The 26268-nt window shown below is 41.5% G+C and overlaps 1 protein-coding gene across 2 annotated transcripts in view; it reads left to right on the top strand.

The window, feature by feature from the left end:
- The first annotated feature begins 820 nt into the window (after positions 1-820).
- The window catches only part of CNOT10 (CCR4-NOT transcription complex subunit 10), a 60904-nt gene continuing 35456 nt past the window's right edge, over positions 821-26268 (top strand). For both annotated transcript variants that reach the window (XM_077811230.1, XM_077811229.1), the window contains exons 1-9: positions 821-914; positions 12154-12248; positions 18160-18321; positions 18707-18857; positions 21187-21332; positions 22317-22403; positions 23216-23299; positions 24211-24328; positions 25898-26047. In XM_077811230.1, the coding sequence (XP_077667356.1) occupies positions 893-914; positions 12154-12248; positions 18160-18321; positions 18707-18857; positions 21187-21332; positions 22317-22403; positions 23216-23299; positions 24211-24328; positions 25898-26047 (1015 nt within the window). In that variant the 5' untranslated portion in view covers positions 821-892. The remainder of the gene's footprint in view (positions 915-12153; positions 12249-18159; positions 18322-18706; positions 18858-21186; positions 21333-22316; positions 22404-23215; positions 23300-24210; positions 24329-25897; positions 26048-26268) is intronic.

Below are 26268 nucleotides of genomic sequence, written 5' to 3'. Positions count from 1 at the left end.
TACTTATAGTACTTTGGATGCTGCAGTGCCTAAGCTCATGTCTTAAAAATAAATCATCACTACAAAGATATAAAAATAAGTGTTCAAAGAATCTGGATGGTGTCTCTAAATGCTCTTTTCTACAGCACAGAGAATCCCATGGACACTTAAATCAATCATGTGAAACAGGCCTCACAGGGATGAGGCCAGAAGTAGGAAGAATCCTGGCAGGATTAATATGGGATTCAAACACCAATTTTGAAAGGAATTTAAGACTCATACACAATGCCACCTTCTGCACGTTTAGTGCTATGGTGATGAGCTCCTTATCAATACATAGTCATATAATCCATATAAGATACAAAGCAGGCTAGGAAATGCTTTTAGAGAAACTCATCCAAGCACCAACAAAGATCTCAGATTGGATGCTTGCAAGTAAATACAATTCTTCACGGAACACTGAAGTTCAGGACTGTAAACAGACGAGTGGAACCAAGCAGAATCAAACCATCAAGGCAGGAAGGAAAACTCGTCCTGGATTCCGCTGGCCAATGGCGTTTCCATGGGCACAGGGCGGGTGGGGCCTCGCTTTCCATTTCAACACCCGCCTGCGGGGGGAGGAGCGGCTCGGGCAACGGCACCAGACACTGTAGAGTGTAGATGAATGGCTGGCTTGGTCAGGGTGGGGATGAATTAAGGGTCACTTGGGTTTTGCAGGGAGACGGGCGGGAAGACGGGGCTTGTCGAGCCTGCAGCTCGAGCCCAGACTACCCTGGCCTCAGGCGCAAGCGGCTCCGGCAGGCGGGGAGGCGGGGCCTCGGGCGGAAGGGGCGGGGCCAGCGGGCTCGTCTCCCCGAAGGGGCGGTGTTCGCCCGCCGCCCAGGCACTGGATTCTCGCGGGAGGGGAGCGACCATGGCGGCGGACAAGGCGGGCGGTGAGTATGAAAAGCGCCCCGCTGACCCCGGCCTCTGGCTCTGTGTGCGGGGACTCACGCCTCCCCGCGCAGGGATCCCCTCCCAGGCTCGCCGGAGGCCTGTACCCCGTCCTAGCGGAGGGATCTAAGCAACAGTATCTTTCTTCGCCGTTCGACTAGTACCGTAGTGTTGTGCCCTTCCGCCGGTGGGAGGCGAAGTAGGGCGGGCAGCCCCTTCTCCTTGCTTGGCGGGTGGGGGCTGCCCCCTCATTCGCGGGGCGGGGCTTGGGTGCGTGACGCGCGTTCCCGGCGTCGGCGTTTCCCGCTGCGCCCGTGTGAGCGGCTGGGTGATGTCCCCTCGGTCTCTGCCCCGGCTTCCACGGGGCAGGTCCCGAGCCTCCTTCGGCGGAGGAGCGGCCGTTGGGGCCACGCTACATCTTGGCTCCTGCGCTGGGGCGGGGGCGCCTGGGGTCTGGCCGCTGGGGGGCTCCGCAGTTGCCTGGCTCCCTCAGGGGTCCCCTGGTGCCCAGTCTTGCGGAGGCCCCTCTGCTCCTGAGCGGTGGATGCCTGGCACTGGGCTTGGGGCTATTGGGTGGGGCCCGTCTAGGGGGATGTCCTGCCTCTGGCAGCACCCGGGATGAGATGCTGCAAGAAGCCCACTGCCTCCCGCCCTGTGGACAGGTTCTCTCCTGCCAGGTGCTCGCTCTGAGCCCTGCACCGGGCACGTGTACCCCATGCTTGGAAGAATGGGGTTTGATGGGCCTGCCATCTCCGTTTGCCTGACTATTAGTGTTGCTGCTCATACGCTATTGCAATGGCTCTCAACCTTTCCAGACTACTGTACCGCTTTCAGGAGTCTGATTTGGCTTGTGTACCCCAAGTGTCACCTCACTTAAAAACTACTTGCTTTCAAAATCCGACATTAAAATACAAAAGTGTCACAGCACACTACTGAAAAATTGCTGACTTTCTCATTTTTACCATATCATTATGAAATACATTTATTAGAATATAAATATTGTACTTACATTTCAGTGTGTAGTATATAGAGCAGTATAAACAAGTCATTGTATGAAACTTTAGTTTGCACTGACTTTGCTAGTGCTTTTTACATAGCCTGTAGTAAACCTAGGCAAATATCTAGATGAGTTGATGTACCCCCTGGAAGACCTCTGTGTAACCCCCCCACCCAAGGATATGTGTACCCCTGAATGAGAACCACTGCCTTAATATACTAGCTCTGTTTAAAAATCTTTCTTCGGTTTTTGATGCAGTGGTCTCCTACAGAAGTGAATTCCCCAGGCTGGTTGTATGGAATGCAGAGAACCGTTAACTCAGAGTTTTACGAAGCATTTCAATAAATGTTTACTAAAAAAAACCCCTAAAAAATGTTGAACGTCTGATTTTAATTCCCTAAATTAGGGAGTGTGAAGTTGGAAGACGCTAAAAATGTATTGCTTTGTGAAAGTTTAGTATGGCTTCTGATTGTGGATGTGTCTTCTGAAATTAAGCAGGCTCAGTCCTGGTCACCTGGTTTAGATGGGAGACCAAGGACCATCCTCATCCCCTACTTAAAAAAAGATGCCGCATGAAGTAATACTAGTAAAATGAAATACTACTAATGTAATACTAGTAAAACAACCCTCACATGCCCAACCTCCTACCTCTGCCCCTCCCCACAAAAAAATTAAGGCCTGATTGACAGTTGCTGTTACACTGGGCAGGCCCCCTAAATAATACCCATGGTTCACAAAGACCAACTAGCTTTGTGATCCCTTTGGCCCAGTAGGATGGGGCTCAGGCAGTGTGGAGGGGGAAATGGCCAAGATGTGCTTATGCCCTGGTGACTCTCTGCTGCAATGGTCCATTAAAACCTGAGCAACAAGAGCACAAGCTAAAATAGTCCTGAGCACTGCCTTGTCCTGCATTCAATATTGAATTGGCCATCAGGAGCCTCTGAGGATGGGAGGGCAAGTTGCCTCTCTCACTGCACTGGTCCAGAGAGGAATTCATGTGTGCGTTCTAACATAAAACAAAACAAAAATCTTGTGTGTTGGGTGGGTGATAGAAGATGTGTACCAAATTGTCTTGTGCATATGCACCTAGTTGTTTTGTGCATCTTTATAAGGATGTACACTCTTCTTAAATAACAGGAGAACTTAAGACTTACAAGAAAAACTTTTAAAGTGAGGGACTTATTTTTGCCTTAATTGAGTTTCCTAGAAAGGAAAATGCTGCTCTATCAAGTTGATCAAACACAGGTTAGTTTTCATACATATTATTGTAGCATACATACTATAGTGTACTGTGCTATATTTGTCCTCTACTGGGTGAGTTATGAACAGGGCTGTTGAAAACATTTTATTGATACAGTTTTTCAAAAGAAATGTGGAGTTTTGACTAAATTTTTAGTGAAAATTATTTGCTTTATTTTGAAAATGTTAATATTATTTTGAGAAACTGAATGATCAAAAACGGAAAAGTTTTTATTCAAAATAGCACTGTAGTGCCTCATGGGAGTTATAGTTCAGGTGGCTTATGTTCCCATTCTCCTCTAGAGACTGGCTTCACTGTCTGGACTATGTCTCCTATGATGCACCATGGCTAGAGACTCTTGTCTCTTGTAACATACCCTCTCCCCTCACCCAGAGTGGAGAAAGTGGTGCATCACAGGAAATCTAGTCCAGCTAGAGAGCCCAGCCCATAGATGAAAATGGGAACATAAGGTACACAAACTGCAGCTCCAAACTATGAGACATTGCAATATCAGTTTGAACTGAATCTTTCAGGTTTTTGATATTTCATTAAAAAGTCAAAAATTTCCACAGAACACTTAAACAAACATGAAAAATGTTTTTTGTTGACATTTTCCCCAGGAAGATAAACCTGTTTTCCAACCAGCTCTAATTATGAACAATAACTTCACTTAGCCCTGGTCTACACTAGGGGGGGATCAATCTAAGTTACGCAACTTCAGCTATGTAAATAACATAGCTGAAGTCAACGTACTTAGATGGACTTACCGTGGTGTCTCCACTGTGGTGAGTCAACTGCTGCCGCTCCCCTGTCAACTCTGCCTGCGCCTCTCGTGGTGCTGGAGTACAGGAGTTGACAGGAGAGCGCTTGGGCGTCAATTTATCGCATCTAGACTAGATGCAATAAATCGATCCGCGCTGGATCGATTGCTGCCCGCTGTTCCGGCCGGTAGTGAAGACATACCCTTAGAATTAAAATAGTGTAGGAACTGGCATACGGTCTTTGACATTAAGTTTCCATTCTGCTAAAGTCCTAAGTTTTTTTTGTTTTTTTTTTAATCAGGATGCCCACACACACAATTCATATACCAATTTTAATTAAGATATTCATTTTTTAAAAATACAACTGAGAAGTTATGCATAGTGAGTAGTACTTATGTGATTTTTTTTTTTTAGAACACTGCGCTGAATAGATTAGTTTGAACTTTAATTGCATGCTGCAAGTCCGACATTCTTGCTTTTCTACTTAGGTACTGGAATAATCTTCAATGTTATATATTATGCTTAGGCAGTGTGACTTTTTTTTTTTTTTAAAAGACAATTTAAAAAAAAACCAGAAAATATGTTAGCATCTGTCATAGCAGAGATGGATTTGGATAGTGTGGAATAAACTAAGAGTCTTCCTTATATTTTCTTTGAGAGGTGCTAGAGAGTAGTAATACACAATTGTTCCATCTACCTAAATGGCACACTAGTGGGCTTCCACAAGGGTCTGTTGTATCAACTCTTGTGTTCAATGTGCATATGAGGCATGGTGTGCTTTGGTAGAGTCAGTATGCAGATGACATTCAGCTCGGTCTCCATTGCATTGGATTTGAACTATGCAGTTGTCATAAATCCAGTGTCTGGCCACAGTTGGGGCTTGCAGAATTTACTGGCTGAGACTTAATTCAGATAACATAGAACAGTGGTCCCCACCGTTTCTGTGGGAATAGCACATTCCTATTCCCAACAGACTGGCGGGCGCCAAACACCCCGCTGCCGAAATGCCATTGAGAAGTGGTAGTGGAAAAAAACCTTGCTGCCGAGAAACGGCAACGCTTCTCGGTGGCATTTGGGCAGGTGGTTCTCAGGTGGCAGTGCTCAGCGGTGGCATTTTGGCGGCGCGGTGTCCTTCGGGCGCACACAACTGCCCCACTGTGCACCATTGCGTCCGCGGGCACCGCGTTGGAGACCCCTGACATAAAAGAATAAAGGAAACAACATAAAAATGTCTTCAGTGTCTTTAGATCTCTGGATGTCCAAGTAGTAGTAGTGTATATTAGTGTTCTTCCATCGTGTGTGGCAAGTACCTTAAATGTACCTACATTAGATTGCCTTTCTCTTTGTGTGATACCTAGACAGTTGAGAAAAGCTGAGGCAACAAACCCATGTTTACAAAGGCGTGGATGGTGGCAGGGTATGTCAGGGAGTATCCTGAACTTGTAACCTGATTTAGAATGTGCTTGATAGAGAAAGGTAAGAGGGGCAAAGGGGATAAGGAAGAGCCAGAATTCAAGAACATTTTAAGAAAATGTTACAGAGAATATAATATGTACAACTTTTAAAAAAAAAAAAAAAAAACCCCACAAGTAAATAAAATTCCGTGTTTTACATTAATTGGTTCAAACATAAAACTCTTCCCAGTAGGAATCTTGCTCAGGCTTCACTAAACTTCTTGTTTAGGGCTTGTCTATGTGCGCTGTCAAAGCCCACAAGAGTGGTGTGATTTGTAAAACATTCTAAAATACTGTGCTGTAACTGCCCTGTGTGGGTCCTGCTTCAAACAGGACTACGTTAACACGAACTATATACCTGCTAGAACACTCCAGTTGGATCTACGTGGGCCAGTTACATTGCAAGATGTTAGTGTGCTCTACAAATAACACTCCTCTGGCACATTTTGCCATGCTGTATATACAAGCCCTTAGTGTTTTGTACTATGCAGGCCATCAAGTTGCTCTTTTTCTGTAATGTTACTATTTTGTGATTACAGAGGCTTGTCCTTTAAAATACCCCACAATTTCAACTTTTATTTAAGTATCCTAACTGGCTTTAGTAGTGAAGACAAACTGTACAGAAATTTACTAGTAGATTATCTGTGATCCAGCCTTCCATAGGAAGTATTTAAAGCAACTGGGAAACTGGTGCTTTTCTGGGATAACTAGTTTAACAATTACTTGACCAGTTTTTCCTGTAATTGAAGAATAAACACTACTTTTGGACTCAGCTTCACATGTGCCCATCTTTACTGCAGATAAATTAAGAAAACAGGATTTTTGTAATAGAAACTGGGACAGCCTTAACTTCTGTGTTGCTTGAGGTGATGCTATAATCAGTGTGTGGGAATGCTTATCCTGCTTAGCAACTGTTATTAACAGTCATTATCTGCAGCAGTCTTTTCAGTTCAGATATTAGAAAAATAAATGCATCGGATGTGTGAACCCTGGTTCCATGGAAATGCAGATAATACAACATTTTCATGCTGTGAAATGGTGTCCTGATGCTATAAACCAAGGGTAGCCAACCTGAGCCTGAGAAGGAGCCAGAATTTACCAATGTACATTGCCAGAGAGCCACAGTAATATGTCAGCAGCCCCCCATCAAATCCCCCCGCCCCCCAGGCAGCCCCGCCGATCAGCATCTCCCCCTCCCTCCCCGCACCTCCTGATCAGCTGTGGCATGCAGGAGGCTCTGGGGGAGACTGGGAGGATAGAGGGCATGGCAGGCTCAGGGGAGGGGACGGGAAGGGGTGGAGTGGGGGCAGGGCCTGTGGCAGAGCCAGGGGTTGAGCAGTGAGCACCCCCCAGCACAATGGAAAGTTGGCGCCTGTAGCTCCGGCCCTGAAGAGCTGCATGTGGCTCCGGAGCCACAGGTTGGCCACACCACTATAAGCTGTTTTTTTTTTTTTTTTTCCATGATGGTGCAATCGATCCCTTGTTCTAAGACATTAAGGAAGCTTCAATTACTGCAGACAATGTGCATTGCAGAGAACTCTTACATGATGGATCCACCAATCAGATTTGAGTCCTCAACATTCTGAGGTTCTATATTTTCAATTTAACACTTCTCAGTTTACCGTTAACTGATGCTTTCAGCAAATCAGGTGAACCTTTACACAGGGAATGCTGGCTTTCTGTACCTTGCTACAGGATTAAGGGTATCGTGCAGCATGAGACCAATTATGATGAGATTTATTAATCCTGTAAAGATTCTGGATCAGGACCTCTTCTACTTGCTTCATACACAGAAATAACTTTGGTTTTGTTGGAGATGGAGTCTGTTAACTTGAGTATGAAGGTTTTGGAGAGTTGGGCTCCATTGGCTTCAGAGGATGAGCCACAGCTGCTGGACCATGTCAGCAGAGTGGTCCAAGTTTGGGATAAGAGGTCTTCTACTATTTCCGTGGGAAATGGTGACTTCTTTTGGCAGAGCAAAGAAGAGATGTGGCAGTGGATGCAAACTCTTTCTGGTAAGAAACTATCGTCAGCAGTGGAGATTACAAATAGTTTGGACTTGGAAGCGACTGAGAAATTTAATAAAAACCAAGGTGAATGGTTAGTTGTATCATCAGTCCCATTAAAGAATATGGCTGGCATTTGAATTGTCAGCAATGGAAAGGAAGGGAGAAGCTGACACAAGGGCTGCAAAGTCCTCAGCTTGTTTGTCTAGGAAAGTCTTCAGGGAATCCAACATCTAATGTCATTCCAGAGGAAACTTGGTGTTGTTTAGAAATGCTAACACCTGCATTTAAGAACCCCTTGTATTCTGTACATGACAAATATCTAAGAGCTAAGTCTTTAGTAGTGCTTTTGTTACCACTTTGAAAAAGAAAAATATTACTTCCTCCAGAAAAGAGCTGAAACAATAAAACTAGGAGAAATGAATCCGGTTCCCAGAATACTTCTGTGGAAGATACATTGCAAAAAATGAAGCTTAAAGAGTTGTCTGCTTCAGTTCTGTACCAGCAAGTAAATTTTGGATGATACTGAAAGCCTTTTGAGAGAAAACTTAAATAGCTCTCTAGCTAGCGACAAAAAAAAAAAAAAAATGGCTATTGGTTTTTTACTTAACATATGTATCAGAAAATTCCTGTCACTTATCAGTGTTGGTGGTATAGCACACAGACTGCGAAGGCTACCCAGTTATGAGTAGAATGATTTATTGGAGAATTGGAAAAAGAGAGATGATGTGCTACATTCATACTTACCAGAATGTTCCACAAAAGAGCCCATCTCTGTGGTGCCTTTGTGCCTATCAAGTTGGCCTTCTTTCCAATGGAAGGTAGTTAAATGTGTCAATTTGTAATGACAACCACTTCATAGAGAATTACTCAGAGATTTAATTTCTGTAAGTGTGTTTTAATTGACATGGTATGACAAGATTTGTCTGCAACTTTCATTTTGTGAGAGTGGGTAAGAAACAGTACAGATGTTCTTTAAAGCCTCCCCCACCCCCCAATTTATTAAATAAATTGTAGGGCCAGCTAAAGGATTTGTTAGATACTTAGTTCTGGGTCTAAAATGAGAACTAACAATAAAAAGCTCCAGATGTGGGTGGTTTATATGTTGGAATTCTACTCAACCAATCTGTCACCTGTGTAATGGTTTTTCAACTAAGGTGGCTATTCCAAAGAAATCAGAAGAAGACTATGCATAGTTCTCTCAGCTATGGATTCCCTTAAGGAAGTATGGAAAAAACATGACATCTCGAAATGTGCAAAGTTGCGACTCGTGAAAATCCTAATTTTTTCCATAGCGATTTATAGCTTTGAATCATTGGGTGCTGATGAAGGCTCTTGTGCATCTTCTGGATTGAAAAAAGGACAAATGCCTGTGTTAGAAATATTATTGGAGAGAAGTGGACCCTTGTGTTAGAAATTAATAAGACACGGATTTATGTGCTTTGGTCACATAAGAGATAGAGGTAGAAATAACCTTGAGAAAATTATTATAGAAGGAATGGTGGAGAGTCAGATGACCAGCGAGGGAATGGATAGATGGTGTATGGCAGATCACTGGATGGCCAGCTGCCGAGTGCTCGAAGTTAGCAATGGATTGTGAAGATTTCCAAAAATTGTGATGTAGTGTACTGATGGTCAGGCAAGAATGAATGAATTTACTTGTTTCAACTTTAAGGAGTTTAATAATTCTCTCGTGTGCTTTCTCCCCCCCCAATCAGTTTCACTTAACCGAGGAATTTTCTGGCCTATCACTTCTGACAGCTGGTCTCAGCTCAGTGGTTAACTTTTTATTTTTGAATATTTGGCTAAATCTATTTCCGAGTTAAGCAGTGGGGGTGTGAAAGGAACTTTGTATTCGACAATTTATTTTGTATGTACTCTACTCATTTAACTAAATATATTGGTTTCAAATTTTGCATTGAGTTTGGGGGCAGGGCAAATAGTTTCCTATTTTGAACTGTTAATGATGAAAGATACCTATTTGCAACTGTGCAAATATTCATCTCTTAATGTGTTCCAAACTAGTTAATGGTTATACTGCACATGTATAGCAGATAGTAATTTGTAACATAAATACTCTGGGGCAGCTTGGTTCTTTTATTCCCTAGTGTTGTGGAGGGCCACAGCATTGGCTAGTTCCCTGCCCCACCACAAGATCTAAAGGAGGAATCAGAGTCATTAAGGGTACATCTATGCTGCAATTAAAAACCCATGTCTGGCCCATGCCAGCTGACTCTGGCTCACAGGGCCTGGGCTGTGGGGCTGTTTAATTGCAGTGTAGACTTTTGGGCTCAGGTTGGAGGCTGGGCTCTGGGATCCTCCTAACTCATAGGTAGAACACGGTAGAGTTCTGTAGCAATCCTCATGTGTTCCAGTAACTGCTGAGCAGTGCTGCAAAGTGATCCCAACTCCAGTTGAAGTCAATGTGAATTGAGGTCACTCATTACCTTTCAGGAGCTGGGGTTCTTATGCTTTGAAAATCTTGATACTAGATTAGTGTAATTTTTTTTGTGTTAATTGTTAATGTAAATGTGGAATATTAAAAATTTGAAGGCACTTTTTTGGGCCTGAGTCGGCGTTCATTATAACTTATTTCCAGGTACGAAAGGAGATGTGTTGCTATCTTTCTGTCTTCAAGCTTAACCAATAAGTAGCCTACCAAGTGTCACTTCATTTTCTAATGTAAAATTTTCATTAACGAGACTTCTAAAGTGTAGATGTCCATAGCTGCTGTTGCGTATTTATTTTTCTCATAATATGGGAATGGGCAATGGCAGATGCTTAAGATATGGCAATGATGACATGATAGACCAGTGGTCTCCAACCTTTTCATGCACAAGATCACTTTTTGAATTTAAGATCAATTCAAGATCTACCCTGCCACTTCACTGAGGCCCCGCCCCATTCACTCCACTCCCCCCCCCCCCCCCTTGCTCGCTCTCCCCCACCCTCGCTCACTTTTACTGGGCTGGGGCAGGGGATTGGTGTATGGGAGGGGGTGCAGGCTCTGGGCTGGGGCTGAGGGGTTTGCAGTGTGGGAGGGGGCTTTGGGCTGAGCCTGGGGGTTGGGGTGCAGGAGTGAGCAAGCTTGGGGTGCAAGCTTTGGGAGGGGGTTTGGGTGCAGGGGTCATTTGGTCATACTGCACCTAATCTCATAGCATCCACTGGACATTTCATGAGTTTTCCTTTTTATTAGTGTCATTTGTGGTTTATAGATCCAAAATCCTTCAGGGATTGTCACAAATCAGTGTAACATTCTCAACTATGGGGTGTGCATTGGCTGAGTCTGGGGCAGGGGGTTGGGGTGCAGGAGTGAGGGGTGTGGGCTCTGGGAGGGAGTTTGGGTGCAGGAGGGGGCTCCGGGCTGGGGCAGGATGTGGGAGGCGTGAGAGGTGCAGGCTCTGGGAGGGAGTTTGGTGCAGGAGGAGGTTCCGGGTTGGGGTGCAGGAGGGGGTGCGAGCTATGGTTGGGAGGCACTTACCACAGGCGGCTCCTGGTTGGCAGTGCAGCGAGGCTCAGGCAGGCTGCCTGCCTGCCATGGCCCCATGCCGCTCCCAGAAGCGGCTGGCTGCTGGCACATCTCTGCGGCCCCTGGGTGGGAGGGGGGCAGCGGGTCTCCGCGTGCTGCCTGTGCCTGCAATTGCGGCCCCTGCAGCTCCCATTGGCCGGTTCCCGGCCAGTGGGAGCTGCGGGGACTGTTCTGGGGGCAGGGGCAGTGTGCAGATCCTGCTCCCCGCAAGGGCCACAGAGATGTGCCAGCAGCCAGCCGCTTCTGGAAGCAGCGAGGGGCTGGGGCAGGCAGGCAGCCTGCCAGACCCCTGCTGCGCCACCAGACTTTTAGAGGCCCGGAGATCGTGATTGACTGGCAGAGGCTCCAGGATCGACCAGTCTATCGCGATGGATGAGTTGGTGACCACTGTGATAGACGGTACTGTGTAATTTACAGATAAAAGCATAAGGTTAGATAACTAAGGATCATATAGATTAATATTTTAGTGTCTAGTGGGAAGAAGAAAACAGTAGATTTATAGAGCTCCCCATGCACAATAAAATGACAACAAAAAATAAATTAGAGTAAAACTGAAACAGCAAAACATGAGAAATAGGAAACTCTTCTCTTCAAGGGTGAAAAAACATAGTGGTTCATATCATTTTGTGGGCTTCAGGACTATGTATGTGGTTTCTATGCAGTGTGCATCTTTTTAATATAATGCTGCTAGATAAACTTATTTCAGTAATATCCTAGTAATGGTTTTTGCCAGCTATTTTCTGTGAATATAAAAACCCCATACTTTTAAGAGTGAAATCTAAAATCATCCTTTTATGTACAAATTTACAGCTGTAAGTTACTCCGTTTAAGATACACTGTGAAAATGAATCAATGGTGATGTGATGTCTAGACATTACAAGTGTCAGAGTAGCAGCCATGTTAGTCTGTATTTGCAAAAAGAAAAGGAGTACTAGTGGTGCCACTAGTACTCCTTTTTTTTTCTTTATACGTTACAAGTAACTTAGTAAGGGAAGGTGGTTGTTCCAATTTTCAGCAGAGGAATTCTAGCTTTCAGGGGTGAAATTTTTCATTCCGAAGTTATAGTACTATCAGTTCAGAGTTGAATTTAGCTTTTTACAGTGTTGCTATCATTGCTTAAGGTGCTTTCGGTATGAACAAGAAGATCTTGAGGGAAAGGAAGGGAATGTGTAATGGAAGGAATGGAGTTATGTTTATTAACCTTAGTTGCAAATATAACTAATGTTTTCTGTACTCTTCTGTTTATTTTTTCAGATCAGGGAACTGAGAAACATGAAGGAACAGTTACTTCCTCTGGGATTACTGATCAGGAAAAGGAGCTGTCAAGTAGTGCATTACAAGCTTTTAATGTAAGAAAAGGCTTAAACTTCAAAACTTTCTGTTGAACTTACTTGATTATTTAAACTATCACCTGTCAACCAATTTGTTCCCTTTTTTTTTTCAAGAGTAATAGTAAATGTATCAACAACATAAATAAATTAAATCTAAATTAGTAGCAGACTTCATTATAATATAGTGACATGTCCATTTTGATTAATCTAAGATATCTGATATAATGTGAGAAGACATAGAGGGCTCTTGAATTTAGGGCAAACAGAAACATAACCAAATCTTTTTCTAGGTTCCCAGAGTTCAGTCACTATCAATGCTATGTGATTGGTGAGAATTGGGTAAAATAAGCAGACAGCTATTTTGTGACAGTTCTGTCAACTCTGTGTGCACTCACTGAAGAAAAGTTTCCCTAATTTTAGCTATCAATTTGTGGACTTCAAAATAGTTTAAAAAAGCGAAGTTCCTTTATCATTTTGGCTGTCCTGCTGAATATACTTTTGTAGTATACTTTTGAACACTACACAACATTTAAATGTCCACATAAAGGACTTACACACGATAATTTGATAACTTGTGTTCAATACCTCTTCCTATACTTCCTGAAAGCTTTTGTTTGTATATTTAGTAATGTGAAGGCACAAGCTATAAGCTTTTTAATTTTATTTACTTCTTACTTCATATTTCATTTCTGTTTTGTATTCTGTAGCTTATGGCTGTTATATGCAGGAATCTGCAAGCCTGACAAGTTAGATAGGATATGGCTGTTATGTTTCCGTTTCTTTGTTTTTCTTTGTACTTACTTTTTTCTACCTTGAATTTCATAAACCAGTTTTCTTATGATACATCTAGTTTATCCAAATCATTTGAATTGGTTGTGTTGCTCATTTTAGATGTCCATCCTCCTTTTCCATTTTGTTGATCATATGCCAATATTGCTTATACAATATTGTTATATAAAGTGAACAAAATTGTCCTAATATAGGCTCTAGTGGCATTATCACCCTCTCATTTCTCAAGTGATTCCACATCCTATTGTCCTGTCTTAGGTATCCTTAACTTTTTTCCTCTTTGGATAGTGGGAAAGGATTTTTTTTGAGCTAATTTCATATTATTCTAACTGGATTTGAATGACCTACTGCTACCTTTGTTATTGGTTCTAATATGGACCCAGCCCACTTTGCTTATCCACTCATGATATAATGTCTCTGTACCTAGAAGACTTTTAACATATCCGGTTCTAAGGAGGTGACAAAAGAAGACAGAACCACATCTACACTTCCAGTTGTCAGTATTGCTTAGTGTTAAGTTGCCCATAAGTAACCTTGTCAAATGTTTTTGTCATTTCCCTTTCTGGCAGAGCTGCCTGACAGGAGGATGCTGAGAGAGGAGCCCAGGGGTGCTCAGTGTAGTAGGATCAGCAGAAGGGAAAAGAGTAAGATCTTGTGTAATATCTTGCTAAGAAGAGCTCAGGGAGACCCAAGAGAACAGTGTTGGACTCTGAGTGCATCAAGTAGTGGCAGAATAGGGAAGGAATCTGCAAGCCTGACAAGTTAGATAGGAAGTAGTCTCTGGATGAAGAGAGGAGAGGAACTTGAGGCCAGAGAAGATTACCACTCCTGGATGGCACTTGATGCTGGAGCAGGAGGAGGGATTGGGTTCCCCATCACCTCAGCAGCACTACCTCTGGGTGGCGCTGCTGAAATCTGTGCTACCCAGGGGAGAGTGCAGTTGACTATTGTGAAACCCTGCTGTCTAACAAAGGAATTGCTTGCAGGTGGAAGGCCAAAGATAGTTTTGCTCTGTCATAATAAACCAGACTCCAAGTGGAGACTTACGTGAAACACATGAGTATGTCAGGTTTCAGAGTAACAGCCGTGTTAGTCTGTATTCACAAAAAGAAAAGGAGTACTTGTGGCACTTTAGAGACTAACCAATTTATTTGAGCATGAGCTTTCGTGAGCTACAGCTCGCTTCATCAGATGCATACCGTGGAAACTGCAGCAGACTTTATATATACACAGAGAATATGAAACAATACCTCCTCCCACCCCACTGTTCTGCTGGTAATAGCTTATCTAAAGTAATCTTCAGGTTAGGCCATTTCCAGCACAAATCCAGGTTTTCTCACCCTCCACCCCCCCACACAAATTCACTCTCCTGCTGGTGATAGCCCATCCAAAGTGACAACTCTTTACACAATGTGCATGATAATGAAGTTAGGCCATTTCCTGCACAAATCCAGGTTCTCTCACTCCCTCACCCCCCTCCAAAAACCCACCCCCATACAAACTCACTCTCCTGCTGGTAATAGCTCATCCAAACTGACCATTCTCCAAGTTTAAATCCAAGTTAAACCAGAACATCGGGGGGGGGGGGGAGGGGGTAGGAAAAAACAAGAGGAAATAGGCTACCTTGCATAATGACTTAGCTACTCCCAGTCTCTATTTAAGCCTAAATTAATAGTATCCAATTTGCAAATGAATTCCAATTCAGCAGTTTCTCGCTGGAGTCTGGATTTGAAGTTTTTTTGTTTTAAGATAGCGACCTTCATGTCTGTGATTGCGTGACCAGAGAGATTGAAGTGTTCTCTGACTGGTATATGAATGTTATAATTCTTGACATCTGATTTGTGTCCATTTATTCTTTTACGTAGAGACTGTCCAGTTTGACCAATGTACATGGCAGAGGGGCATTGCTGGCACATGATGGCATAAATCACATTGGTGGATGTGCAGGTGAACGAGCCTCTGATAGTGTGGCTGATGTTATTAGGCCCTGTGATGGTGTCCCCTGAATAGATATGTGGGCACAATTGGCAACGGGCTTTGTTGCAAGGATAAGTTCCTGGGTTAGTGGTTCTGTTGTGTGGTATGTGGTTGTTGGTGAGTATTTGCTTCAGGTTGCGGGGCTGTCTGTAGGCAAGGACTGGCCTGTCTCCCAAGATTTGTGAGAGTGTTGGGTCATCCTTTAGGATAGGTTGTAGATCCTTAATAATGCGTTGGAGGGGTTTTAGTTGGGGGCTGAAGGTGACGGCTAGTGGCGTTCTGTTATTTTCTTTGTTAGGCCTGTCCTGTAGTAGGTAACTTCTGGGAACTCTTCTGGCTCTATCAATCTGTTTCTTTACTTCCGCAGGTGGGTATTGTAGTTGTAAGAAAGCTTGACAGAGATCTTGTAGGTGTTTGTCTCTGTCTGAGGGGTTGGAGCAAATGCGGTTGTATCGCAGAGCTTGGCTGTAGACGATGGATCGTGTGGTGTGGTCAGGGTGAAAGCTGGAGGCATGCAGGTAGGAATAGCGGTCAGTAGGTTTCCGGTATAGGGTGGTGTTTGTGACCATTGTTTATTAGCACTGTAGTGTCCAGGAAGTGGATCTCTTGTGTGGACTGGACCAGGCTGAGGTTGGTGGTGGGATGGAAATTGTTGAAATCATGGTGGAATTCCTCAAGGGCTTCTTTTCCATGGGTCCAGATGATGAAGATGTTATCAATATAGCGCAAGTAGAGTAGGGGCTTTAGGGGACGAGAGCTGAGGAAGCGTTGTTCTAAATCAGCCATAAAAATGTTGGCATACTGTGGGGCCATGCGGGTACCCATAGCAGTGCCGCTGATCTGAAGGTATACATTGTCCCCAAATGTGAAATAGTTATGGGTAAGGACAAAGTCACAAAGTTCAGCCACCAGGTTAGCCGTGACATTATCGGGGATAGTGTTCCTGACGGCTTGTAGTCCATCTTTGTGTGGAATGTTGGTGTAGAGGGCTTCTACATCCATAGTGGCCAGGATGGTGTTATCAGGAAGATCACCGATGGATTGAAGTTTCCTCAGGAAGTCAGTGGTGTCTCGAAGGTAGCTGGGAGTGCTGGTAGCGTAGGGCCTGAGGAGGGAGTCTACATAGCCAGACAATCCTGCTGTCAGGGTGCCAATGCCTGAAATGATGGGGCGCCCAGGAGTTCCAGGTTTATGGATCTTGGGTAGTAGATAGAATATCCCAGGTCGGGGTTCCAGGGGTGTGTCAAATACTCACCAACAACCACATACCACACAACAGAACCACTAACCCAGGAACTTATCCTTGCAACAAAGCCCGTTGCCAATTGTGCCCACATATCTATTCAGGGGACACCATCACAGGGCCTAATAACATCAGCCACACTATCAGAGGCTCGTTCACCTGCACATCCACCAATGTGATTTATGCCATCATGTGCCAGCAATGCCCCTCTGCCATGTACATTGGTCAAACTGGACAGTCTCTACGTAAAAGAATAAATGGACACAAATCAGATGTCAAGAATTATAACATTCATAAACCAGTCGGAGAACACTTCAATCTCTCTGGTCACGCAATCACAGACATGAAGGTCGCTATCTTAAAACAAAAAAACTTCAAATCCAGACTCCAGCGAGAAACTGCTGAATTGGAATTCATTTGCAAATTGGATACTATTAATTTAGGCTTAAATAGAGACTGGGAGTGGCTAAGTCATTATGCAAGGTAGCCTATTTCCTCTTGTTTTTTCCTACCCCCCCCCAGATGTTCTGGTTTAACTTGGATTTAAACTTGGAGAATGGTCAGTTTGGATGAGCTATTACCAGCAGGAGAGTGAGTTTGTGTGTGTATGGGGGTGGGTTTTTGGAGGGGGGTGAGGGAGTGAGAGAACCTGGATTTGTGCAGGAAATGGCCTAACTTCATTATCATGCACATTGAGTAAAGACAGGTTTCAGAGTAACAGCCGTGTTAGTCTGTATTCGCAAAAAGAAAAGGAGTACTTGTGGCACCTTAGAGACTAACCAATTTATTTGAGCATGAGCTTTCGTGAGCCACAGCTCACTTCATCAGATGCATACCGTGGAAACTGCAGCAGACTTTATATATACACAGAGAATATGAAACAATACCTCCTCCCACCCCACTGTCCTGCTGGTAATAGCTTATCTAAAGTAATCGTCAGGTTAGGCCATTTCCAGCACAAATCCAGGTGAGGGAGTGAGAGAACCTGGATTTGTGCTGGAAATGGCCTAACCTGACGATTACTTTAGATAAGCTATTACCAGCAGGACAGTGGGGTGGGAGGAGGTATTGTTTCATATTCTCTGTGTATATATAAAGTCTGCTGCAGTTTCCACGGTATGCATCTGATGAAGTGAGCTGTAGCTCACGAAAGCTCATGCTCAAATAAATTGGTTAGTCTCTAAGGTGCCACAAGTACTCCTTTTCTTTTTACATGAGTATGTGCAAGTCAGAGGAGAAACTGAGGCCTAGATGACCAGTTGCTGGAATACACCAACCCTGTTGCACATGCCCTCAAATAAATTGTGAAGTAGTTTATTTAAAGCTGGATTATTAAAGTTGGTAGATCTCAAACTTCACCTGCATTTATTTTTTTATATGTTTGTTTGTATAGGCTAACACTTTAATATGTTCCCCACTCAGATGCCTCAGTGTTTTGTTTTTTTTCCCCTCAGAGTTATAGCCTGATATTTATAAGCAACTCTACAATAACAAAAAAGTGTACTCATGACTGGAGAAGGGATTGTGAAAATTCTGAAAGGAAGACAGGTTTTAGTTTCAAGATTCCAGAGGGCTAATATAAACAAGGACGAATACATTAGAAACTTCCCTTTCAAATAATTTTAGGATTCTTCCATTTCAACTCTTCTTTCACAGATTTCTTTCAATTTCTTTGAATCTTGTGCTCAATTTTAGATTTGTTTCCCATATTAATTTTCATCAGTCTCCCATTACAGCACACCTTTAGTTATGTTTTGTGTTTCAGCTTGGCAGGAAACAATTGTCTTTATGGGTGTGAAGAGTGGAAATACAATTTTATTCTATAAACTGGAAGAGAGTACTTTTATATTGAGTTACTAACATGTTGATTAAACATTTTTTCCTAATGTATATTGTTGATGTGTGTGCTCCCACTTACAGGCTGGGAATTATGATGCTTGTCTGCAACATCTTAGCTGCTTGCAAGAAATAAACAAAGATGACTACAAAATAACTTTGAATACAGCTGTTGCAGAGTTCTGTAAAAATAACCAGACTACAACAGACAACTTGAAACAAACACTTAATCAACTGAAGAATCAGGTAATGCAAAAATAGTGAGGTGCTTTTTGAATTCAAGTAGTGTCTTCCGCTTACGTCACGGTTGGGGCCCTCTATCAGTTGACAGAACAAGAAATAATTTGTAAAGTTTAGATAGAATAGTGTCTTGGTTATTCAAGTAGTTTTATTTTCTGCTTTTAATTTAATTATGTTCGTAAATGCTTTGTTTATATCAATACTTCCCATTAACACCATATAAGGGTTTATTAGCCTATGAGTAGAAGGTGAAATTTTCTTTATCTTCATACGTGGATCAGTCTATAGCTTTTAACTGTTGTTTCCAAATATTGGACCTTTTCCCCCCACAGTGAATACAGGAATTCTGACTAAAACAAATTTACTTTTTTTTTTTTTTTTTTTTTGGTAGGTTCATTCAGCTGTTGAAGAAATGGATGGCTTAGACGATGTTGAAAACAGCATGCTTTACTACAATCAGGCGGTTATTCTGTATCATCTGCGTCAATACACTGAAGCAATATCGGTTGGAGAGAAGCTTTACCAGTTTATAGAACCTTTTGGTATGTAGATAGGAAGGCAAAGTTATTTCTTATATTTGTTCCCCTCTGGTTTAATGGCTGCAGACTGTTAAACTGTTTCTTGACCGAAAGCTTCTTGTGATTGATTCTTCTGATTAAGAGGGGGGTGTGTGTGTGTGTGTGTGTGTGTATTATATAAATATGAATGATCTACATTAGCAATTGATACACACGCACACACACACAGTAGCTGAGATTTAGAAATAAAGAAGGTGCTGTATGTATATATCAAGAGAAGCATGATTCAAACACGGGGGCTATGTCTTAAGATAGCATTAGAACAATGTTTCCCAAACTTGGGACGCTGCTTGTTCAGGGAAAGCCCCTGGCGGGCCGGGCTGGTTTGTTTCCCTGCTGTGTCCGCAGGTTCGGCCGATCGCGGCTCCCACTGGCTGCGGTTCGCCGCTCCAGGCCAATGGGGGCTGCAGGAAGTGGTGGCTGGTATGTCCCTCAGCCTGTGCCGTTTCCTGCAGCCCCTATTGGCCCGCAGCTGCAAACTGCAGCCAGCGGGAGCCGTGATCATCCAAACCTGCGAACGTGGCAGGTAAACAAACCAGCCTGGCCTGCCAGGGGCTTTCCCTGAACAAGCGGCATCCCAAGTTTGGGAAACACTGCAGGAGAACATATATTATTTTTATCTTGAATACGAAATGGATGTTAAGGGGTTGACTTCTTTCCGAAGATGCATGTGCAAATACCATGATTGTACATGCAGAATCTTATATGTGCATGAACAAATGGGCAGTTAAGCATACAACGCAATTCGTGTGTGTGTGCGCGCGTGCAAATAATCTATAGGGCTACACAAGCTGTAAGGAACTGTGATAACCAGACATGCCAAACCCACGAAAAAACGCAGAAATTGGGCTTGTTTTTGTCTTAATTAGCTTGTGAGTTGCTTGTTGGCTAGTTTATGGCTTGTAGCTTGTTGCTTCTTTTTTTTGATCAGCTCCCAGAAAGCAGGGGCAAGTGGGGTAAAGAGTCAAGGGTGCACAGCAGGCCCACCACAGTCCCAGACTGCACACCGGCGGGATCTAGTCACATAGAGTGTTGGGGTTCTTAGGAATTGGCTTGTTTTGAAATGGGATCACCTTGATTTTTGGCTTATTGTGAAAGTCTGGGTGCTTATTTACTGCATGGAAGTTGGCAACTGTGGGATAACTTGTATGTAATTGTATGCACTCACCTTTGAAAATTAAGTCCCCCATAACTGTAAACAGTGGCTCTCTGTGTAGTGGAATGGTGCTGTGCTTGCCTGATAGGATTTAGAAACCTTGCTGAGCTACAGAAGTGTTAAGGTTGTTTGCTGATGCATGCTTGTGTGTGGGGGTGGGGTGGGGCGGGTTGTTGTCAGTAAATCCATTAAGTGAGAGCAACCGAAGGAACAACACATTGTCAATTTTTTATATGCCAACTATCATACTGGTGTATGATATCATACATGAACTTAGGGTTCAGTCTCAAAGGCATCTATGCAGAGACACTTAGCCTTGTGTAGAGTTCTACTGACTTTGATGGGATTCCATGTAGCCATATAGGTCTGCCCACGTTGATCCCTTTAGGGGATTGGTTCTCCAGTGCTTACCAGTTAGACCAACTTTCAAAATAAATTTTTTTTTAGAGGAAATGTTTAATTGTCTCAATTTTATATACTGTATAGGCTTGTTCATAAGCCAAATATTTTTGGTAAAGTGACGCATCAAAGAGCAGGGGTCAGCTTATAAATGGGTCTACACTAAAATTTGATGATTTTAAACTCTATGAAATCATTGAATTGAATATTGTCGTTTTGTTTATCTGGAGCGTTCACAGGCACGGAGCCCCTCAGTTCCCTGTGGCCGTGGTTCGCCATTTCCAGCCAATGGGAGCAGCAAACTGCGGCCACTGGGAGCTGAGGGGCTCCGTGCCTGTGAACACTCCAGATAAACAACACATCCTGACCTGCCAGTGGCTTACCCTGACGGGCTGGGAGCCAAAGTGTGCCAACCCCTGAAATATAGGGTTGGCATATGAAAGAGTCACACGTTTTTTACTATTTTTACCTATCCATCTTGGGAGGGCGGGGGGGGGGGTCTGCTTACAAACGAACAGGCTAATGAATGAGTATATACGGTATTTTAATGTTGACAGGTCAACATTTTCAGTGTTTGTAGGTTTGTTCATCAGGATCACCATATATAGTGCATTCAAATTAATTTTAGAACACTTTATGACAGTGCTTTATGGCTATGGGTGTTTTCCCAGTTATGGATTAGTGGGGGCTACATATTAAAAATATAATATTTCTTTCTCCTTTCTTTGTCTGATGTAGAAGAGAAGTTTGCCCAGGCTGTGTGCTTCCTGCTTGTAGACTTGTATCTGCTAACTTACCAGGCTGAGAAAGCCTTGCATCTGCTTTCCGTTTTGGAAAAAATGATTTCTCAGGGCAACAATAACAAAAATGGAAAAAATAATGAGGTGAGTATGTTTCAGAGGACCTTATTTAAAAAACAACTACTATTGGGTGTATTCATGGCAATATGCTTTGGACTAATCCAAAAATAACCAATAGCTTTTTCAAATAGTTTAAATTTTAAAAACTATGTTAGCATGGTTTTAATCTTAGACTGCCACTGGTCACTTTGTAACTCTGTTTAATTACATTTGGCATGTGTATATATATTCTCCTGCATCCCAAAAGATTGAGAGGTGTTTCCTATTGTCAGATTTTGCATTAGTGGGACGGGTACAGTCTTTAAGGTCAAATATTCCCACTTTGTCTCCCTGGCTGACAGCTTTAAGCTGTAACCAAGAAGCTCTTGCTTTGGACTGCAGTTCCTTTGACCCTGAGCCAGGGAAGTAACTAGTAGGTCAGAGAAGAATTGCCTCTGCTGGTTGAGATATCGGAGGCGTCCTTGAGTATATGAGACATGTTCATGTGTTGCTAGTTGGGGTGAAATATGCTTTAGTTGGCACTGAAATTCTGCTACTAAGAAGTACCCTTTTTGGAGTAAGAAGTAGATTGAGGCTAGACAAGGATCTAATTGAATATAGAACACTTCTTTGTTCTTTTAAAGGAATCTATTGTTGTCTATCTTAAGTGTACACTAACTTTACTGAAGAGTCTGAAGGACAATAGAAGGTGACTTGACATGAAAATGTCATTTGCAGAACCTAAGGATGTATAGATAAAATGTCCTTGGCTTCCTTATGTGTTAGTGAACTCTTAAAAACCACCTAAGTACCAGAACAGGATGTGATGATATTAGCAGATATTCTTGTGTGAACATGGACCTTCATTCTCTATAATCTGGTGTGTTTGTTCTTGGATGTAGATTTAAATATGACTGTGTTTTCTTCAGTGGACATTGATTTTCCCCTCTGATATTAAACCTAAGAAAAATAAACCTGTACACTGGATTAAAGATGAAATAATATTTTCTCCTTTTAATTTGTGTTCAGACAGGTAATAACACAAATAAGGAGTCATCTAATCATAGAGCTGAAAGTGGAGCTTTAATAGAAGCTGCAAAATCTAAGATACATCAGGTAGGAAACTTTTTGGTGTCCAGAATTAGATATTTATATGCAATTTAAAATTGATGATTTCATTTATCTTTATTAAAAAGAGGTATTGAATACTGTGAATCTAGTTAGTCTTTAAAATTAGTTTAAAAGTAGTTTCGGATACTACACCTGCTCCTGAATTCCTTGGCTATTTGTAAAACAACCCCTCCACCCCCAGTGTCTGTATTTTAATTTCTCCCCTGTTTCTGTAAAATCTACACAAGTAAGGAAAGCTGACTAAAGAACAAAGGGGCAGAACTTCAAATGGTGTTAATTGTTGTATCTCCATTGAAATCAGTAGAGCTATGACCGCTTATACCGTAATAGTGGAATTATGACAGTTTACACCAGCTGAGGAGCTGCCCCAGAGGACTATTAAATGAATAAAAAGAAAACTGAAAAATATTTTTCTCTGATCTTTGTTATAGAAGTTACTTATCACAATAGTAACAAAAAATTGTATCACTGAGATTTTTTTAACTAAGGGCTGATGTTTAAGTTTTGAAACTTGTTACTCAACCATCATACTGAATCTCTTTTACAATCCATTTTACAGGATTCTGTAGGAGTTATTTTGTTAGAAGCCTGTAATTAAATTTTCTCTTTATATTCTGAAGAGGAGTTTTACTTTTAGACAGTTTTTAAATAGCTTTTCTTAATGTATATAAGTACAATATTGTGTAGTAAACTTAGGCATGTTGCATCTTACAGATAACATCAAACTGCATAATTTACTAAACTGTAAAATGTTAATTTTTAAAATTATACTAATGAATTTTTTTTTAATTTAACAGTATAAAGTGAGAGCCTATATCCAGATGAAGTCTCTAAAAGCATGCAAAAGGGAGATTAAGTCTGTTATGAATACAGCTGGAAATGTAAGCTTTTTTTAAAGCATAGTCTGTTTGCAGTCTAGGTCAATTCTCTGTCCTAAAACTAAACTCGTTTGACTTTATTTCTGTTCTAAAGTTTGAGACTATGGGGAAGTGTCTGAAATAAGAAGAGCTTTGGCATTAGTCTTGTTTATAATTTACTTTTGTATAATTGCAACTCATTATTATGGAATTATTATTTGGATTGGCTATTTATGTGCTCAGAAAATCACGCTCAGGGTTTTTGTTAATTTAAGATATAAAAGTTTAAAAAATGAAGCACTATATAAACAAACTCTAAAGCATGGATTATAATAACCTTAATCAAAGAGTAAGCGACTCCCAACAGAATGTAAATTTCTCTAGAAAAGTTATGGAAGTCTAATCTCCAGTTGATGCAAAGAACTTTATTCACTGACTAGAATAAGTTTTCCTGTTCATTGATAGGATTAAACTACTCCATAGTTGATCAATAATAAGAATTTGGGGGTACTAAAATCTGTTGCTTCAGTTGAAGTTTTTCAGATCCTTTCATTTTGTTAGAGGCAGTATGTCCAATATAATTCACTTTTGCAGAGCTGGAAGAAGATGCATTCTAGTGCATTCTTTCCATGTGAAGAAAATAAGAATGTTACAGAACAGTTTGTATGTATGTGTGGTATTTTTCAATTTTTTTTTTTTTTTAAAGCAGTTACAAAAACTTTTAGTTAGAAGTCAAGGTGAATTGTCATTGATAGCTATGAGAGTTCTAGGAAGAGAAAAATGTTAACTATATATCTGAGGAACAAGTTTTGCTGCATTAAAATAAACACTTCTGTTTTAAAATAGCAACAATTGTCAAACTGTGACTATTGCAGTTTAACAACAACAGTAGATCTCCTAAAGCAATTGATAAATAATTTTTGTTTTCTTCACAGTCTGCTCCTTCTCTCTTTCTTAAGAGCAATTTTGAGTATTTGAGGGGGAATTATCGGAAAGCAGTAAAACTGTTAAACAGCTCAAACATTGCTGAACATCCAGGATTCATGAAAACAGGTAAAATAAAGCATAAAACTCTGATTGTGCAACCACTTACACACATGCTTATCTTTACACACAAGTAGTCTCATTGAGTTCAGTTTTAAAAGACATTTTTTGGTGCATAAAACCCAGTTCTTTTTTATTTTGTATGAACTGGGTTTTCCAACGTTTTAATTCTCATTGAGTTCAGTAAGACTATTCACAAGCGTTCAAGTTAAGCATGTGTGTAAGTGCTTACAACACTGGGGCCTTAAATACCATGTTTCTTTATCTTCCTTAGCTCATTTTCCATATCCTTTTCCTCCCAGCCCCTAATTGTTTTTGTGTCTGTTTAAAACAAAACTCTAATCCAGCCTAGCAGATATTTAGGAGTATTGTCACATGAAGAGGTGAGGATTTTTTTTTTTATTTAATTTTGTTTTATTATTATTTTTTTTTTTGGAATGCCTATGTTTGGACCAGTAGAAACTAGAAGCATAATGGAAGGTGAGTGTGAGGTTCTATGCTGCGCCCAGGGGAGACGTTATATGAGACGCGGTGCTAGCTGCAGGGTGAATTCAGAGTTTGCATTGAGTGTTTGCGGTTGGCTCAAATCTTGTGGAGCTTAAACTACTTGTAAATATTTATATCTTCTTTCAAGTGAGATGGAAGGCATAAAAATGGTCTTTTAGCCAACATTGGTAACTTAAAACCTTGGAAAACCCAGTTCATACAAATGATAAAAATGGGTTTAATGCAAGAAAAGACATTTCTGTGTTTTAAATAATATAGCTATTTGCCCTTTCTTCCATAAAGTTTCATTTGCCGTGTTTTTGTGCAACACTTCTTAATATGCTCTGTGAAACCTCTTGCCACCACAAGGGTGTTTCTTCATCTAGCAGGTATTGCTGGAGAAATAGCAGCTACATGAATAATAGTCATGGAATCTGCCCTGGAAATATCACAGTTCTCTGATTACTTGAATAGATGCAATTAAATAAATATGAAGTTGCTTAATTTAGAAACTAAGTTATTTTTTATTAGTGGTAACCTTGTGAAACTGCGTTTATAAGTAAATAGGTCAAAAGTTAAATTGTCAATATTATCTGAACACCATGTATGTGCAGTCTCAATCTGAGAAGCCCTCATTTCTCTTCTGCTTGTATAGTTGGATTAGTGTATTTGCTTATTTTATTAAACATTGAGCAGATAATGTCATGTAAGAATTTCCTTCTTACAGGAGCCATATGTCAGAAAACTGCAAGTGTTTACACATGAAGTACTAAGAGAACTTTCAGATTAATGTGCTGTAAATTGAAATCTGCCACAGTGGTTTTATTCCCTGCTGTTCAAGAACATGATGCATGAGAAGCTCACCAAACCCCTTACCACTTATCAATTTAAATAATGTTGTGTGTTCAAAGGAAGTAAAATGGTACACAGAAGTAGTAGGTGATTAATTTATTGTCTCATTGGTCTTCATAATCGATCATATCATACTATGTTTAGTTTAGCTCTTCACAGGAGTATCTTGCTAAGAATGTACAATAATGTCCTGAGCTATAAAAATGTTTTGATTTCTAAATATATTTTTTGTTTTCTCAGGTGAATGCTTAAGGTGCATGTTTTGGAACAATCTCGGCTGCATTCATTTTGCTATGGGAAAGCACAATTTAGGAATCTTCTACTTTAAAAAGGCCCTGCAGGAAAATGATAATGCATGTGCACAACTAGGAACAGGTAGCACAGACCCAGGTAAGACCTGTAACAGACGCAAAGCGTGGTGGTGAAGTGAGTGTTTTGATTCAAATAAATTCTTACTGGAGAGCTTATATTAGTACTTCTTTTTTTAGTAATTACCATTCAGTGATCCACAAGGGACAGGGTAAGAAGGAAGGGAGTTTTGAGTGTACTTGATTTCAAAATATAGCTGCCTGCTGTCAGAAATAGATGATGAAAGGTGTGTCCTTTTCTTG

This window comes from Eretmochelys imbricata, chromosome 2, assembly GCF_965152235.1.
Source record: "Eretmochelys imbricata isolate rEreImb1 chromosome 2, rEreImb1.hap1, whole genome shotgun sequence".
In the NCBI taxonomy this organism is placed as follows: domain Eukaryota; kingdom Metazoa; phylum Chordata; order Testudines; family Cheloniidae; genus Eretmochelys; species Eretmochelys imbricata.
The sequence above is the reverse complement of the archived record's forward strand: the minus strand, read 5'-3'. Positions and strand labels throughout refer to the sequence as shown.